The sequence below is a fragment of the Pan troglodytes genome, chromosome 17 (genome assembly GCF_028858775.2).
Source record: "Pan troglodytes isolate AG18354 chromosome 17, NHGRI_mPanTro3-v2.0_pri, whole genome shotgun sequence".
NCBI lineage: Eukaryota > Metazoa > Chordata > Mammalia > Primates > Hominidae > Pan > Pan troglodytes.
Genome location: NC_072415.2, coordinates 31,401,470 through 31,419,575, shown reverse-complemented (window position 1 = coordinate 31,419,575; position 18,106 = coordinate 31,401,470). Strand labels below are relative to the sequence as shown.

Here is an 18,106-nt window from a genome sequence, read left to right as displayed (position 1 = left end):
GGCTCACTGAAGCCTTGATCTCCCAGGCTCAAGTGATCCACCCACCTCAGCTTCCTGAATAGCTGGGACTATAGGTATGCACCACACCTGGCTGATTTTTTTTTTTTTTTTTTTTTTTTTAGTATAGATGAGATTTCACTGTGTTGCCCAGTCTGGTCTCAAACTCTGATTAATAAATTTTTCTTTGAGATGGAATCTTGCTATGTTGACCAGGCTGGTGTCAAACTCCTGGGCTCAAGCAATCCTCCTGCTTCATCTCTGAAGTAGCTGTTATTACAGGTGTGTGTGCCCAGCTAGCAGCAATTGTTGAGTAATCTATTTTCATTAATTTGAAATGAATGAAATCAATACCACCTTTATATGTACTAAATTCCCTGATGGATTAGGGCCTATTTTTATTTTTATTTTATTTATTTATTTGTTTTTTGAGATGGAGTCTTGCTCTGTCGTCCAGGCTGGAGTGCAATGGCGCCATCTCACCTCATTGCAACCTCTGCCTCCCGGGTTCCAACGATTCTCCTGCCTCAGCCTCACAAGTATCTGGCATTACAGGCGCCCATGACCATGCCCAGCTAATTTTGTATTTCAGGCCTATTTTTAGAGTCTATTTTGTTCTGTTAATCTCTACAAATTCATATGTTGGAACTAAACTGTTAAATATTACAGCTAAGTGTATTTTAATATCAGTGTAAATCTACCCTGTTTTTTTTTTTCTTTTGAGATGGATTCTCGCTCTGTTGCCCAGGCTGGAGTGCAGTGGTGCAATCTCGGCTCACTGCAAGCTCCGCCTCCTGAGTTCACGCAATTCTCCTGCCTCACTGCCTCAGCCTCCCGAGCAGCTGGGACTACAGGCACCCGCCACCACGCCCAGATAATTTTTTTGTATTTTTAGTAGATACCGGGTTTCACCATGTTAGCTAGGATGGTCTCTTATCTCCTGACCTCGTGATGAGCCCGCCTCAGCCTCCCAAAGTGCTGGGATTACAGGTGTGAGCCTCCGCACCCGGCCTACCCTGTTATTTTTTAAGTGACAGAATGAGACTCCGTTTCGATGGAGTTTTGCTCTTGTTGCCCAGGCTGGAGTGCAATGGCGCGATCTCAGCTTACCGCAACCTCCGCCTCCTGGGTTCAAGAGATTTTTCTGCCTCAGCTTCCCAAGTAGCTGGGATTACAGACATGCGCCACCATGCCTGGCTAATTTTGTATTTTTAGTAGAGACGGGGGTTCCTCCTTGTTGGTCAGGCTGGTCTCGAACTCCTGACCTCAGGAGATCCGCCTGCCTTGGCCTCCCAAGTTGCTGGGATTACAGGTATGAGCCACCGTGCCTGGCCAATAGTAATTCTTTTTAAAAAATTCCTTTAAACTAACTTATTTATACTTATATTTATTCATATAAACTTCAGTAAGCACACACATGTGCAGTCTTATTTTTTTGTTTGGTTTCTAAACTCCCTCCTCTTTTCTTGATTTTAACATGCTTATTTTTTGGTGCACATTCTCTTGTAGACCCTAGAGGAAGATGTTTGGGAGTTAAATTTTTTGACACCCTGCATATCTGAAAAATATTCTAGACTCCACACTTAATTGGGCATTGAATTCTACTTGGGACGTAATTTTTCTTCAGCATTTTGAATAATTTTCCCATTATCTTGCTTCCAGTGTTGCTATGGAAGGTTTGTTGTAATTCTGATCTTAATCATCTGTATGTAGTCAGGATTTTTCCCCCCTCTAGAAGTTTGAGAGTCATCTTTTTATCCTTATGATAGGTTTTTTAAAAATTAAAAAGTTTTTTTCCTCATTGCCAGCAGAAACATAGAAAGGCTGAAAAAATTTCTTTGGGGGCTGGGCGCGGTGATTCATGCCTGTAATCCCAGCACTTTGGGAAGCCCAGGCAGTTGGATTACCTAAAGTCAGGAGTTCGAGACCAGCCTGACCAATACACCAAAAACCTGTCTCTACTAAAAATACAAAAAACATTGGCTGGGTGTGGTGGCGCATGCCTGTAATCCCAGCTACTCAGGAGGCTGAGGCAGGAGAATTGCTTGAACCCGGGAGACGGAGGTTGCAGTGAGCCAAGATTGTGCCACTGCACTCCAGCCTGAGCAATAGAGGGAGACTCCATCTCAAAAAAAAAAAAATTAAAAATAGATAATTTTTTTCATCCATTGTTCTAGATACTCTTAGGTCCCCTCCCTGCTGTGTGTGTGTGTGTGTGTGCGTGTGTGTGTGTGTGTCAGAATCTCGCTCTGTTGCCCAGGCTGGAGTACAGTGAGTGGCGTGATGTCGGCTCACTGCAACCTCCACCTCCTTGGTTCAAGCAATTCTCCTGCCTCAGCCTCCCGAGTAGCTGGGATTACAGGTGCCTGCCTCCATGCCCAGCTAATTTTTTTGTATTTTTAGTAGAGACAGGGTTTCACCATGTTGGCCAGGCTGGTCTTGAATTCCTGACCTCGTGATTCACCTGCCTTGGCCTCCCAAAGTGCTGGGATTACAGGCGTGAGCCACTGTGCCTGGCCCCATTTTTTTGTTTTTTTGTTTTTTAAAGAGATGGGGTCTTGCTTTGTCACTCAGTCTGGAGTGCAGTGGTATGATCGTAGTTCACTGCAGCCTCAAGACTCCTGAGCTCATGTCATCCTCCTGCCTCAGCCTCCCGAGTAGCTGGGCCTGTCTACAGGCGCATACCACCATGCTCAGCTTATTAGAAAATTTTTTTGGCCAGGTGCAGTGGCTCATGCCTATAATCCTAGCACTTTGGGAGGCCAAAGTGGGTGGATCACTTGAGGCCAGGAGTTTGGGATCAGCTTGGCCAACATGGTGAAACTCTGTCTCTACTAAAAGTACAATAAAGGCCAGGCGCAGTGGCTCATGCCTGTAATTGCAGCACTTTGGGAGGCCGAGGCAGGCAGTTCATGAGGTCAGGAGTTCGGGACCAGCCTGGCCAACATGGTGAAACCTGATCTCTACTAAAAATACAAAAAAATTAGCCGGCGTGGTGGTGCGTGCCTGTAATCCCAGCTACTCAGGAGGTTGAGGGAGGAGAATCACTTGAACCCAGGAGGTGGAGGTTGCAGTGAGCCGAGATGGTGCCACCGCACTCCAGCCTGGGCAACAGAGTGAGACTACATCTTGGGGGAAGAAAAAAATAGCCAGGCGTGGTGGTGCATGCCTGTAGTTCCAGCTACTTGGGAGGCTAAGGCACGAGAATTGCTTGAACTTGGGAGGTGGAGGTTGCAGTGAGCTGAAATTGTGCCACTGCATTCTAGCCTGGACAACAAAGCGAGACTCTGTCTCAAAAAAAAATTTTTTTTTCTTTTTTTTCGTGGTAGATCTTGCTCTGTTACTCAGTCTGGTCTGGAACCCTTGGCTTCAAGTGATCCTCCTGCCTCAGCTTCCCAGAGTAGCTGGGATTATAGACATGCCACTGCACCTGGCAGTCTTGGCCCTTTTAATCAGGAAACTCATGTCATTCAGGTCTAGGAAAATTTCTTGAATTCTTGATTTTTTTTTCCCCCAGTGCTTTTTTTCTGTTCTCTGAAAGGTCCAGTTAATGGCCAGTTGGACCTCATGGCTCGTCCTCTAATTTTCTTACTTTTTTTTCTCCCATGTGCCATCTTAGTCATTTTGATCTACTTTATAGGAGAGATCCTTGTCTTTACCTTCTGATGGCATCTGTTGACTTTTTCACTTTTTTCTGTAGTGTTTTTAATTTTCAGGAGTTCTTTTTTGTATGCTGTTCTTGTATATCTGTTTCATGACAGATTAGCATATTTTTAGTTTTTGTCTCTAATTTTGTCTTCAAAGCTACTTTTTTCCTGTTTTTTCTTCATATTAAGGCTTTTCTTTTATTTGTGGTGATTCTTGTTTAACTGCTCATGGTTAAAAGTGATTGGAAATTGTATGTATTTGCATGGTGGAGTGGCTGGTAGACTCCTGATTTTAGGGTGTGTGTTTGTGTGTGTGTCTTAGTGATTATAGGTAGACCTTATCAGTATTTTTAGGTATTTTCTCTAGGGCTTGCCAAATTCAGTAGTACTCATCTTCAGAATGATCAGTAGAACACAATCTTTCCACTTCCTTAGTAGAAGGTATAGGCTTGGCTGCTATCCTCTAGGAACCTTTGAGTAGGCAAAGAGGGTTTTGAATGAACAGAGTGGGTTTCAGCAATCAGTGTGTATATTCCTATTTATTCCTTCTGTTGTCAGTATGATACTTCCATCCTCAACTGTGCCTGTTAAGCCTGTAGACCTTCTGTTTCACTCCTTCTAGAGATTTATACCTCTAGTCTTCTGAGTGCCAGTAATGGGAATGGCAATCTGGGAGAATATCTGCTTTTTTTTTTTTTTTTTTTTGAGACGGAGTCTCACTCTGTCGCCCAGGCTAGAGTGCAGTGGTGCGATCTTGGCTCACTGCAAGCTCCGCCTCCTGGATTCAAGCAATTCTCCTGCCTCAGCCTCCCCAGTAGCTGGTACTACAGGCGCCTGCCACCACACCCAGCTAATTTTTTGTATTTTTAGTAGAGACGGGGTTTCACCATGTTAGCCAGGATGGTCTCGACCTCCTGACCTCGTGAATCTGCCCGCCTCGGCCTCCCAAAGTGCTGGGATTACAGGTGTGAGCCCAGCCTTTTTTTTTTTTTTTTTTTTAAAAAAAAAAAAAAAAAAGATGGAGTCTCACTCTTGTTGCCCAGGGTGGAGTGCAATGGCATGATCTCAGTTCACTGCAACCTCCACCTCCCAGGTTCAAGTGATTCTCCTGCCTCAGCCTCCTGAGCAGCTGGGATTACAGGCATGCACCACCATGCCCAGCTAATTTTTTTGTATTTTTAGTAGAGATAGGGTTTCACCATGTTGGCCAGGCTAGTCTTGAGCTCCTGGCCGCAAGTGATTCGCCTGCCTCGACCTCCCAAAGTGTTGGGATTACAGGCCTGAGCCATTGTGCCCGGCCCTATCTGCTTTTTTGAGTCCCATTTTCTTTTTTTTTTTTTGAGACAAGAGTCTCGCTCTGTCGTCTAGGCTGGAGTGCAGTGGCACAATCTCAGCTCACTGCAACCTCCACCTCCTGAGTTCAAGTGATTCTCCTGCTTCAGCCTCCCGAGTAGCTGGGATTACAGGCGCCTGCCACCACGCCTGGTTAATTTTTGTATTTTTAGTAGAGACGGGGTTTCACCATCTTGGCCAGGCTGGTCTTGAACTCCTGACTTCGTGATCCACCTGCTTTGGCCTCCCAAAGTGCTGGGATTACAGGTGTGAGCCACCGCACCCGGCCTTTTGAGTCCTATTTTCATCCGCATCTCTATGGAGTCTGATACTGCCAATTCCTGAGTCTCGGGTATAAATAGATCTTCTCAGCTTTCCACATTTCTACCTGAAGATTCAGATTTTCTTGAGCCTACTAAGTCAATTATTTGTCCTTTTCTGTAGCATCTGTACTTCTAAATTTTTATCTTCTACTGTCTTGTTCTTTATCCTTTGGGTTTATGGCTTTGTCTTGGTTTTTTATTTACTTACTTATTTTTAGATATGGGTCTCACTCTTTTGTCCAGGTTGGAGTGTACTGGCATGATTATAGCTTACTGCAACCTTCAACTCCTAGGCTCAAACAATCCTCCTGTCTCAGTCTCCCAAGTAACCTGGACTGTGGGTACATGCCACAATGCCTGGCTAATTTTTAATTTTTGTAGAGACAGAATCTTGCTATGTTCTCCAGGCTGGTCACAAACTCTTGGCTTTAACCTTCTGCCTCAGCCTCTGGAGTTTCTAGGATTACAGGTGTGAGCCACCACAACTGGGTCTTGTTTTGTTTTAGTCCCTCTATTGCTTTTTTTTCCAGTAGGGTTTGAATCGGAATAGAGGTAAATGTGTTTGCTTAAATCTTCCTTCTTTAACTGTATTTCAGTCTTTTTTTATGTATATAGTTATCTATGTGCTTTGTTTTTTCCCCAAAATAGGATTTTACTTTATTGGTTTAACCAATTTTATGCTTATATTATGAATTGTTTTTCGTATTTTAAAACTTTTTTTTCACAACATGAATGAATGCCTACTAGTCCATTGGCTGCATATAGTTGAGTGCAAATTAGAAATACTAAAATTAAATACTGTACGTGTAATATGAGCTTTGAGGAAATAATGACTAATGGTAGGACAGGATGAAATTATGGAGCGTTATATTTGATGAGTGCTGAATGGATGATTACATCTTTCCTTTGTCCTTTTGAACATTAAAAAAAACCCTTTTTCTTTCAGGTGCTGTGTGATGTGTTAAGAGCATATTAGAAGGAATGGTTTTGTCTAATTTTCATGAGTTATGGTGGCTGAGACATCGAGTCTATATTTTGGGGCAAAAACTGTAAGTAAACCTCAAGGAATACACTGATTTTCAACTATTCTATGCTTATGTAAGACAAGTTATTGATTATTCATAGGAATATACTTAGGATACTTCGTTCTGTTAGCCTTAAGTGTACTGACTAGATACTTCAAAAGGAGGAGTTAGATTTTACTTAAATCAAGGTTATTTCTGTGTAGTATTAGCATTGACATATTTCATGGATTGTACAAAACTTTATTTTTGTTTTTTAATTTTTCAGAAATGGCAGCACAAAAGGAAATCTATATTAATAGAATATTTTGTTGAACAAAGGAGGTTAGATAAGAACTGCAAACCAACAGACTCAGCAAACAAGGAAAGAAACGTGTTAGCCATAAGACATGTTTCAAGTGAATCGAAGTCCAATAACTGTAGACTTCAGAAGAAAAAAGTTTTCAAAAATTTTATCAAAACAGATCACTGATAAATAACTCCTCCAGTAATAGAGCTAGGCCTGAAACCAAAATTAATTTAAAAATTAACAAAACAGATTGAACCTGAATTAAATTTCTTTTGATAAAAAAACTTATTAAAAATAATCAAAATTTTCCTCAAATTTTTATTACCTTGTCCAAAGTAAAGCAAGTGTCTTTTAGCATTCATGCCAGCTTTTCTCATGTTCTAGGAATGACAGAAACCTTACTTGAAGCAAACTAGTATTTTTGTTGAAAATGTATATCAGCATCAGTTAAAGTTGATTTTTCAGACCTGCTCCTCAGTAATAATACTAGCTAATCAGCATTCACGCCTACCAGGACACAAAAATCCTCTTCAAAACTACTCAGAAAAGAAAGTCATTACTCAGGAATGATGTCCATTCAGGAGAAATCAAAAGAGAATTCCTCCAAAGTTACTAAAAAAAGTGACGATAAGAATTCAGAAACAGAAATTCAGGATTCTCAAAAGAATCTAGCAAAAAAATCAGGTCCAAAGGAGACTATAAAATCACAGGCTAAATCTTCCAGTGAAAGTAAAATAAATCAGCCAGAATTGGAAACACGCATGAGTACAAGGTCATCAAAGGCAGCATCTAATGATAAAGCTACTAAATCCATTAATAAAAATACGGTGACTGTGAGGGGATATTCACAAGAATCTACAAAAAAGAAATTATCTCAGAAAAAATTAGTACATGAAAACCCTAAAGCAAATGAACAGCTTAACCGGAGATCACAAAGGCTACAACAATTAACAGAGGTTTCAAGAAGGTCGTTACGCAGTAGAGAAATTCAGGGTCAAGTTCAAGCAGTTAAACAGAGTTTGCCACCAACTAAAAAAGAGCAGTGTAGCAGTACTCAGAGTAAATCTAATAAAACAAGTCAAAAACATGTGAAGAGAAAAGTACTGGAAGTAAAGTCTGACTCTAAAGAAGATGAAAATCTAGTAATTAATGAGGTAATAAATTCTCCCAAAGGGAAAAAACGCAAGGTAGAACATCAGACAGCTTGTGCTTGTAGTTCTCAATGCATACAAGGATCTGAAAAGTGTCCTCAGAAGACTACTAGAAGAGACGAAACGAAACCTGTGCCTGTAACTTCTGAGGTGAAAAGATCAAAAATGGCTACTTCAGTGGTCCCGAAAAAGAATGAGATGAAGAAGTCGGTTCATACACAAGTGAATACTAACACAACACTCCCAAAAAGTCCACAGCCATCAGTGCCTGAACAAAGTGATAATGAGCTGGAGCAAGCAGGAAAGAGCAAACGAGGTAGTATTCTCCAGCTCTGTGAAGAAATTGCTGGTGAAATTGAGTCAGATAATGTAGAGGTAAAAAAGGAATCTTCACAAATGGAAAGTGTAAAGGAAGAAAAGGCCACAGAAATAAAATTGGAAGAGACCAATGTTGAAAGACAAATACTTCATCAGAAGGAAACAAATCAGGATGTGCAATGTAATCGTTTTTTCCCAAGTAGAAAAACAAAGCCTGTGAAATGTATACTAAATGGAATAAACAGCTCAGCCAAGAAGAACTCCAACTGGACTAAAATTAAACTCTCAAAATTTAACTCTGTGCAGCACAATAAGTTGGACTCTCAAGTTTCCCCTAAATTAGGCTTATTACGAACCAGTTTTTCACCACCAGCTTTAGAAATGCATCATCCAGTGACTCAAAGTACATTTTTAAGGACAAAGCTACATGATAGAAATATAACTTGCCAGCAGGAAAAAATGAAAGAAATTAATTCTGAAGAAGTGAAAATTAATGATATTACAGTAGAAATTAATAAAACCACAGAAAGGGCTCCTGAAAATTGTCATTTGGCCAATGAGATAAAACCTTCTGACCCACCATTGGATAATCAGATGAAACATTCTTTTGATTCAGCATCAAATAAGGTAATCTGTTTTTATTATGCACAATAGAGGTGCCGAAATATTTTCTGTAAGAAATGTCTTTATAACATTTTAGCATAAGAATGAAGTCATAAAAGATTGAAGAGTTGTTTAAGTTCTCCTGTTAAGTTGTTAGCGAGAGTTTTATTAACCCAGTCTTGTTGTGATAGAACTTCAGATGTCTCACATTTACTTGGGGTGCTTCTCATTGTTTCCTCATTTTTACTCTTCATTTTTATTTTATGTAAGCATAAGCCGGTTGAATTCCAGCTTTTCTTTTAAATTTAACACACTGATTTTCTGTTAATTATAACCATAGAAAGTACGTTTCTTAGGGACTACTTTTTTTTTTTTTTTTTGAGATGGAGTTTCGCCCTTGTTCCCCAAGCTGGCATGCAATGGCACAATCTCAGCTCACTGCATCCTCCGCCTCCCAGGTTCAAGCCATTCTCTAGCCTCAGCCTCCCGAGTAGCTGGGATTACAGGCATGCATCACCATGCCTGGCTGATTTTGTATTTTTAGTAGAGACGGGGTTTCCCCATGTTGATCAGGCTGGTCTCGAACTCCCGACCTCAGGTAATCCATCCACCTCGGCCTCCCAAAGTGCTGGGATTACAGGCGTGAGCCACTGCACCTGGCCTTTAGGGACTACTTTTGACCTAAATATTAAAATTAATTTCAACTAGGACTAATCAGCCTTTTTTCCTACTGGATATAATTTAAAAGTTAAACATTTTTAAGGAGATGACCTTTGTGGCCATTTTGAATAGTTGGCAAGTAGAATGTCTGTCTGAGAGGTATAAATAATTCAGTCTTCAGCCTAAGAATAAAATTGTAGTGGCCAAGACTCTGAAATGGAAAAGTAAATTGAAAACCAGAATCTTGTATCTGGAATAAATTTTGATTACCTAAGAAAGTAGTTTTAAATTTTATGAAAGCAGCTGAGCCCTTTTCTTTCTAAAGTAAATTATATGTAGACTACTAATATATAAAACCAATAAGCAGAAATTTTATATGCATAGAACCCTGGAACTCTAACATAGATCAAACTGATTTATTTGTACTGTTTAATTTTATAATAAGAAAACTTGGAGTGGAATGTGATTTAGGCAACACGTTTGGTGGCACAAATAGAATCCAGGTGTTCTAATTCTTAGCCCAGCATTCTTTCTAAAACAACATACTCTGAACATTAGAAATCATTTGAGCCAAAAAAGTAGTCATGAATAGAGAAAAAAGTCATTTCAAAGTTTTGCAAGTGATTTAAAGTTCTCTTTTGAGACATTTTGTCTAGGAGCAAATGTGAGTGCATTAGGAGTCTGGGCTTTATTCCAGAAGCCATGAAAATAGATGAGTGTCTATTATTTTTCTTAAAGGGAGAAGACACCATATTGTACTCTCAAATTTTATTTTCTATATAGACAGGAATGCAAGCATCAATTAAAAGATGATTGTTCAGAGAGATTTTACCAGTCACTGATAGTAATTAGAAATAAGTAGTGAGTTGTAATATGAGTAATAAGTTGTGGCTTCGTGCAGAGATGTAGTGGCTTTTTATTCAGGATTGTGTCTCCAGATACAGTTGGAGAGTGTGTCTTCTAATTGCTTGCTGCATAAATGCCTGTCAAAACTCAGAAGGCAGTTTATGGAGAGTATATTGATGGATATGAAATCTAATTCATTCCTTTGTACTAAACTGTACTTGAATGAAGATGTTTATGTAGACCACATTATTTTGACCTTTGATAACATTGCTTTTACTGAAAGATACTTTGAATTTATGCAGCCCCTCTGTTTGGAGGAACATTATAAGAAACCATCCTGCCAGGCGTGGTGGCTCATGCCTTTAATCCCAGCACTTTTGGGAGGCTGAGGCAGTTGGATCACCTGAGGTCAGGAGTTCGAGACCAGCTTGGACAGCATGGTGAAACCCCATCTCTTCTAAAAATACAAGAAATTAGCTGGGTGTGGTGGTGCACACCTGTAATCCCAGCTACTCAGGAGGCTGAGGTGGAAGAATCATTTGAACCTGGGAGGCGGAGGCTGCAGTGAGCCAAGATCACGCCACTGTACTCCAGCCTGGGTGACAGAGTGAAAGTCTGTCTTCAAAAAAAATATATCCTAAGAAACTTGTTGCTATGTTAAAAATCTTACGGTTTGAAATTCTGGAATATTGCAAACATTTAGAATATAGCAGAGATGAACATTACTCTCATATGTCTACCACCCAGATTTGACAAAAGTTAACATTTAAAAAAAATTACTGAAAATCCTTTAAAGTTACAAAAGGTACATTACAGGTGTAGATGAAGACTGCAACTCTTTTTTTTTTGAGATGAAGTCTCACTCTGTCACCCCGGCTGGAGTGCAGTGGTGCATCTCGGCTCACTGCAGGCTCCGCCTCCTGGGTTCACGCCATTCTCCTGCCTCAGCCTCCTGAGTAGCTGAGACTACAGGCGCCTGCCACCACGCCTGGCTAATTTTTTGTGTTTTTAGTAGAGACGGGGTTTCACCCGTTGGCCAGGATGGTCTTGATCTCCTGACCTCCTGATCCTCCCAACTCGGCCTCCCAAAGTGCTGGGATTACAGGTGTGAGCCACCACGCCTGGCGGAAGACTGCAACTCTTTATTCCATTTACCCATCTCCCTATAGTTAAAATGTGCTCCTAAAGTGGATGTGGATCTTTTCAGTTTTTATTTCTGTGATTTTATGTGTATATAAATTCATAAAGAATACTTAGCTTTGTTTGTGTTTCAGTGTTTTACAAAAATACTAGCACATATATTTTTGTAACTTGGCTTTGTGTAATCAACATTATATTTGATACTTATTGATACCTGGGTATTTTTAAAACTATGGGAATATACCACAAGTTTATCTTTTCTTCTATGAAAAGACTTTCACCTTGGGCCAGGCACAGTGGCTCCTGCCTGTAATCCCAGCATTTTGTGAGGTTGAGGTGGGAGGATCTCTTGAGCCCAGGAGTTTTAGACAAGTTTGAGCAACATAGTGAGACTCCCTCTCTACAAAATAATTTAAAAATTAGCTAGGAGTGGTAATGTGTGCCTGTGGTCCCAGCTACTTGGGAGGCTGAGGCGGGAGGACCTCTTGAGCCCAGGAGGTTGAGGCTGCAGTGAGCTGTGATCATTTCATTGCATTCCAGCCTGGGTGACAGAGTGAGACTCTATCTCAAAAGAAAAAGAAGACTTTCACCTTTCAGATTGTTTCCAATTATTTTTCACTAATCTCAACATTTTGACCACTGTCACAGAGTGATCAGGAAATGTGGTGGTGACCATATTGGTTCAGGACATATTTGAGTGTCTGCTGTGTTCAAGGTGCTGTGCTGTGCTAGGGCCATAGAACATGGATAGGTTTTCTGCCCTTAAGGAGTTTCCATTTCCATTTCCCTGAGATAGCCACTGTTGATGGAGTTTGGAGTATTTTTTTCTTTTTTGAGACGGAGTCTTGCTCTGTCGCCAGTCTGGAGTGCAGTGGTGTGATCTTGGCTCACTGCAACCTCCGCCTCCCGGGTTCAAGTGATTCTCCTGCCTTAGCCTCGTGAGTAACTGGGACCGCCACCACTCCCAGCTAAGTGCAATGGCATGATCTCGATCACTGCAACCTCTGCCTCTTGGGTTCAAGTGATTCTCTTGCCTCTGCCTCCTGAGTAGCTGGGATTACAGGTGCCTGCCACCACACCCGGCTAATTTTTGTTTTTTAGTAGAGACGGGGTTTCACCATCTTGGCGAGGCTGGCCTGGAACTCCTGACCTCAGGTGATCGGCCTGCTTGGGCCTCCCAAAGTGCTGGGATTACAGGCGTGAGCCACCATGCCCGGCCTCACGCCCAGCTAATTTTTTTGTATTTTTGGTAGAGACAGGGTTTCACTATGTTGGCCAGGATGGTCTTGATCCCTTGACCTCATGATCCACCCGCCTCAGCCTCCCAAAAGTTCTGGGATTACAGGCGTGAGCCACCACGCCCCGCCTGAAGTATTTTCTTTTGTTATTTACTAATTGAGTATCTGCTTTGGCAAGGTTCTGAATTAGAGGCTATTGGGAATAAAAAGGTAAATATAATATGGTTGTTGCTTTTAAGCTTTATAGGTAAGTCAGACACAAATAACTGATTGAAAACAAAAAGTGATAAGCACATGAAAGAGATTTAGACAAAGTAGATGAAGAACGCTAGAGAAGATTGGGAAAGGCTTTATGGAAGAGGAGCAATGAGTTGAATTTATATAGGGGGAAAGGTATTCTGGATCAGCACTATCCAGTAGGAATATAAGTGAGCCACATACGTGATTTAAAATTACCTGGTAGCCACATTAATGGAGTAAAGAGAAATAGATAAAATTAATTTTAATATCTTTTATTTAACCTGTCTTTTTTTTTTTTTTTTTTTTGAGATGGAGTCTAACTTTGTCACCTAGGCTGGAGTGCAGTGGCACTATCCTGGCTCACTGCAACCTCCGCCTCCCAGGTTTAAGTGATTCTCCTGCCTCAGCCTCCCGAGTAGCTGGGATTACAGGTGCTTGCCATCACGCCCAGCTGATTTTTGTATTTTTAGTAGAGACGAGGTTTCACTGTGTTGGTCAGGCTGGTCTTGAACTCCTGACCTCAAGTGATCCGCCCGTCTCGGCCTCCCAAAGTGCTGGGATTACAGGCATTAGCCACTGTGCCCGGCTGGGTGCTTAAGTTCAAAATCTGGTGTGATTTATGCTTTCAACACATTTCAAGTGATACCACATTTTAAGTGCACTCACTAGTTAGATGTGGGAGTGATGACCATATTGGACATTATAGTCTAGACAGACTTGGAAAAAAGGTATAGAGCCAGGAAACTATTGAATATATCTGTGGAAGAGATATTTCCTTTTTTTGAGATAGGGTGTCACTATGTTGTCCAGGCTGGCTTCAAACCCCTGGGCTTAAGTGATCCTCCCCTTTTAGTGAGGCTTCTGAGTAGCTGAGACAACAGGCATGCACTGCTGTACCCTGCTTGTTTTTAAATTTAGCATGAAGGGTAATAATGGGCCCTGATGGTGAGAGGGTAGCTTGTAGCAAGATCATGGGGAGACTTCATGTCTGTATTAATTACTCCAAATAAAAAGTATGTTAAATTTTTTTAGTATGCTAAAATTTACTGAAAGTGTATTTAGATAAAACCCAAAGTTGATGTAAAAATTTTGAATTATATGTGTTCAGAATTTCAGCCAATGTTTGGAATCCAAGCTAGAAAACACTCCAGTGGAAAATGTTACTGCTGTTTCGACTCTGCTCAGTCAAGCAAAAATTGATACAGGAGAGAATAAATTTCCAGGTAATACTTTGGAAATATTATTTGGATTTCATAGTCTTCAGTGACATTTTTGTCAGTATTACAGAAAATGTTATATACCAAATAGGGTTGTTAAATTCTTTTTAACCATTGCTGTATTTTTCAAATATGTGATTATCATGACTATCACCCATGCTTTCAGAATTACTTCTGTTGATTGGTTTGTTTAAAGTACCTAAGTACTACCCTTTGACTCCCTACCAAAAGTTCTTTTGTTTTTTAAACAACTTTTATTTGTGACTTACTTTCTTGAGAAGTGTTCTTAATGAATTGCATTAAATAGTGGTAGCAGCTTATTTCTTAAGTACTTTATTATTTGGGCTTTACCATTTCAGGTTCTTATCTTTAACCCTTATTTACTCAGTTTTCCATCTGAATGATCCTATCTCTAAATTAAGGATTTAGTAAATGCTGCAAATTGTCCACTTTGCAAATTGTCCAAAAGCTTTAGTTTTGGAACCTTGTGAACTTTTTTTTTATATAACACATTATTTGGGCCGGTCGTGGCGGCTCAAGCCTATAATCGCAGCACTTTGGAATGCCTAGGCAGACAGGTCACTTAAGGCCTGGAGTTGGAGACCAGCCTGGCCAATGTGGTGAGACCTCCGTTTCTATTTACTAAAAATACAAAAAAAATTAGCCAGGCGTGGTGGTGCATGCCTGTAATCTCAGCTACTTGAGAGGCAGAGTCAGGAGAATTGCTTGAACCTGGGAGGCAGAGATGAGCCAAGATTGCACCACTGCATTCCACCCTGGGTGACAGAGTGAGAATCTGTCTCAAAAACCAAAAAACCAAAAGAAAAAAAAATTATTTGAACTGTTGGATGAGGATTTGGTCACTTATATTGGATGAGACAGCAGAGGGTATAGAAAAGAAATCTCTTAATTCCTGTTGTTTCTCTGCTAAATGAAAGGTATACATGGAGCAAAATGTTGAGTTCGGATAATCATTGACATGATTTAACTTTTTCTCTGAGTTGGGGAAGAGAGAATGTAATATAAATATGAGAAATGCATTTATTCATTAGAAAATAAAATGAATTGCTTATTGCCTTTATTATTCTGACTAAAATTCCAGAGACCATCTTTTTTTTTTTTTTTTTTTTTTTGAGGCAGAGCCTTGCTCTGTCCTCCAGGCTGGGGTGCAGTGGCGCGATCTCGGCTCACTGCCACCTCTGCCTCCCAGGTTCGAGCAGTTCTCCTGCCTCAGCCTCCTGGGCAGCTGGGATTACAGGCACACATCACCACACCCGGCTTATTTTGTATTTTTAGTAGAGACAGGGTTTCCCTATGTTGGCCAGGCTGGTCTCGAACTCCTGACCTCAGGTGATCCGCCTGCCTTGCCCTCCCAAAGTGCTGGGATTACAGATGTGAGGCCACCATGCCCGGCGTCTTTTATTTTTTTTTTTTAAACAAGAAAATGTTTTCATTTGTTTCTACTTAGAGATTATATAATTATGCAGGCATTGAAACAATTTCCTTATTATTCAGTCCTAATAATTGCTGGTTAAATTAGAGGCAAGCTAATCTACCATTACATCTCTTTGCAGCTTTGTAGTCTGAGTATGAGACAGCCTTTCTGCCTTTTGTCTGAAGAATGGTATCTAGGAAGAAGGTTCTAATTTTATCAGATGGTCTTTATTAAAAATAAGTCATTTAATGCATTGAAGGTTTTTTTTTATGTATAATGATTTTATCCATTAGATGGAAAACTAGTATAAAACTCAATATATAACCCACCTTCTTGATTAAATTACAGGTTCAGCTCCCCAACAGCATAGTATTCTCAGTAACCAGACATCTAAAAGCAGTGATAACAGGTAAGCTATTAATTAAATTTTAGAGCTTAAGGATTTTAACTTAACAAGTTTTGAGTTTAGGGGATTCTTCCCTAAAAAGTTATGCTAGTAACCCTCAGTTTACCTACAGATTCTCTTTTCATTACAGCTTTTTCTATGCCTATACATACTGTTTACTATGGACATTTTTTCTACCCTACTACCTCATTCTTTATCTCTTTATTTATTTATTTTTTAGAGTTGAGGTCTTGCTCAGTTACCCAGGCTGGAGTGCAGTGGCACAATCACTGCAGCCTTGAACTCCTGGGCTCAAGCGATCCTTCTGCCTCAGCCTCCCACGTAGCTAGGACTATAGTGTGGCACCATACCTGGATAATTAAAAAAAATTCTTTTTTTAGAGAGAAGGTCTTGCTATGCTGCTCAGGCTGGTCTCGAACTCCTGGCCTCAAGTGATTCTCCCACCTCGGCCTCTCAAATCTCTGAGATTATAGGTGTGAGCCACAGTATCTGGCAGCTACCTTATTCTTCTAAATTCTGCATTAAATTTCATTGTGTGACTTTACCGTGGTTTAACAGTTCTATGCTTTATGAACATTTTGGATATTTCTGGTTCATTTCTATCCAGAAAAGACAAATCCTATGTTAAACACATGTATCTTTGCTTACTTGTGTGTCTGTATCTCATAGCTATAGAACTTATCCTGCATTGTCAGACTTTCCTCCAAAGTGGTTGGCCTGTCTCAATAGTGTTTGAGAATGCCCTTTTCCCTAGACTTCTAGAAATACTAGGTATTAGCAACATGTAAGAGTGTTTAAGTAAGATTAAAAGCTTTTTGTTTTCTTTTTAATGTCAGAATTAAATAGATCTGACTTATTTTGCCTTTTGGATTAACAACAAACAGTATTTAGTACAAATTGGAATGACTTAGATAGCTAAAACTATAAAACTTAAAAGCATATTCAAACTGTGGTAAGTGTTGCCTTTTTTTTACTGAAAATTAGTTTTTGTTTTTTTACTGAAAATTAGTAATTTTCTTTCCCCCTTTATTTTTATTATTATTATTTTTTGAGACGGAGTCTCGCTCTGTCGCCAGGCTGGAGTGCAGTGGCGTGATCTCGGCTCACCGCAACCTCCGCCTCCCGGGTTCAAGCAATTCTCCTGCCTCAGCCTCCTGAGTAGCTAGGACTACAGGCACACGCTGCCACGCCTGGCTAATTTTTATTTTATGTATTTATTTTTATTTTAGTAGAAACGGGGTTTCACCCTGTTGCCCAGGCTGGTCGCGATCTCCTGAGCTCAGGCAATCTGCCTGCCTTGGCCTCTCAAAGTGCTGGGATTATAGGCATGAGCCACCATGCCAGGCCTGCTCCTTGATTTTTAAAAGGTTTTTCTCCCTCTCTTGAAGCTGAAATTTATCAGCGTTGTGTAGAAAATAAGTTATTTTTGCCGGGCGCGGTGGCTCACGCCTGTAATCCCAGCACTTTGGGAGGCTGAGGCAGGCGGATCACGAGGTCAGGAGATCGAGACCATCCTGGCTAACATGGTGAAACCCCGTCTCTACTAAAAATACAAAAAAAAATTAGCTGGGCGTGGTGGCGGGCACCTGTAGTCCCAGCTACTCAGGACGCTGAGGCAGGAGAATGGCATGAACCCAGGAGGCAAAGTTTGCAGTGAGCCAAGATTGCGCCACTGCACTCCAGCCTGGGCGACAGAGTGAGACTTCGTTTCAAAAAAAAAAAAGAAAATAAGTTATTTTTTCCCCTTCCAATGATTTGAAATGACTTGGATCTGTAACATTTAGTAATTTTATTTTATTTTTTTTAAGGGAGACACCACGAAATCATTCTTTGCCTAAGTGTAATTCCCATTTGGAGATAACAATTCCAAAGGACTTGAAACTAAAAGAAGCAGAGAAAACTGATGAAAAACAGTTGATTATAGTAAGTACACAACTTGACCATTTTGGTGAATTGTTGTTAGAACCATCTTAGTATATTTCATGTTGCTATAATACGATATCTGAGGTTGGTAATTTTTATAGAAAAGAGGTTTATTTGGCTTGTGGTTCTATGGCCTGACATCTGCATCTGGTGAGGGTGGCAGATTGCTTCAACTTATGGAGGAAAGCAGAAAGGGAGTGAGCTCATGTGCAGAGAGACCACGTGGTAAGGGAGGAAGCAAGAGAGAGAAACCAAGGAAGCCAGACTCTTTTTTTTTTTTTTTTTTAACCCTGCTCACCCCAGCAGGAGGGCATTTGAG

At 40.5% G+C, this 18,106-nt stretch overlaps 1 protein-coding gene across 15 annotated transcripts in view; it reads left to right on the top strand.

Annotated features, from left to right (window-relative positions):
- The window catches only part of ESCO1 (establishment of sister chromatid cohesion N-acetyltransferase 1), a 72,210-nt gene that overhangs the window by 19,517 nt on the left and 34,587 nt on the right, over positions 1-18,106 (top strand). For 11 of the 15 annotated variants that reach the window (XR_010152043.1, XR_010152044.1, XR_010152045.1 and 8 more), the window contains exons 3-7: positions 6,246-6,348; positions 6,590-8,706; positions 13,915-14,029; positions 15,807-15,867; positions 17,673-17,787. Coding sequence is in view for 9 of the 15 variants with exons in the window: in XM_016933426.4 (XP_016788915.1) it covers positions 7,177-8,706; positions 13,915-14,029; positions 15,807-15,867; positions 17,673-17,787 (1,821 nt within the window). In the remaining 6 variants the exon portion in view is untranslated. The remainder of the gene's footprint in view (positions 1-6,245; positions 6,349-6,589; positions 8,707-13,914; positions 14,030-15,806; positions 15,868-17,672; positions 17,788-18,106) is intronic. The other 4 variants (XR_010152048.1, XM_024350985.3, XM_063796026.1 and 1 more) reach the window with 1 other exon arrangement.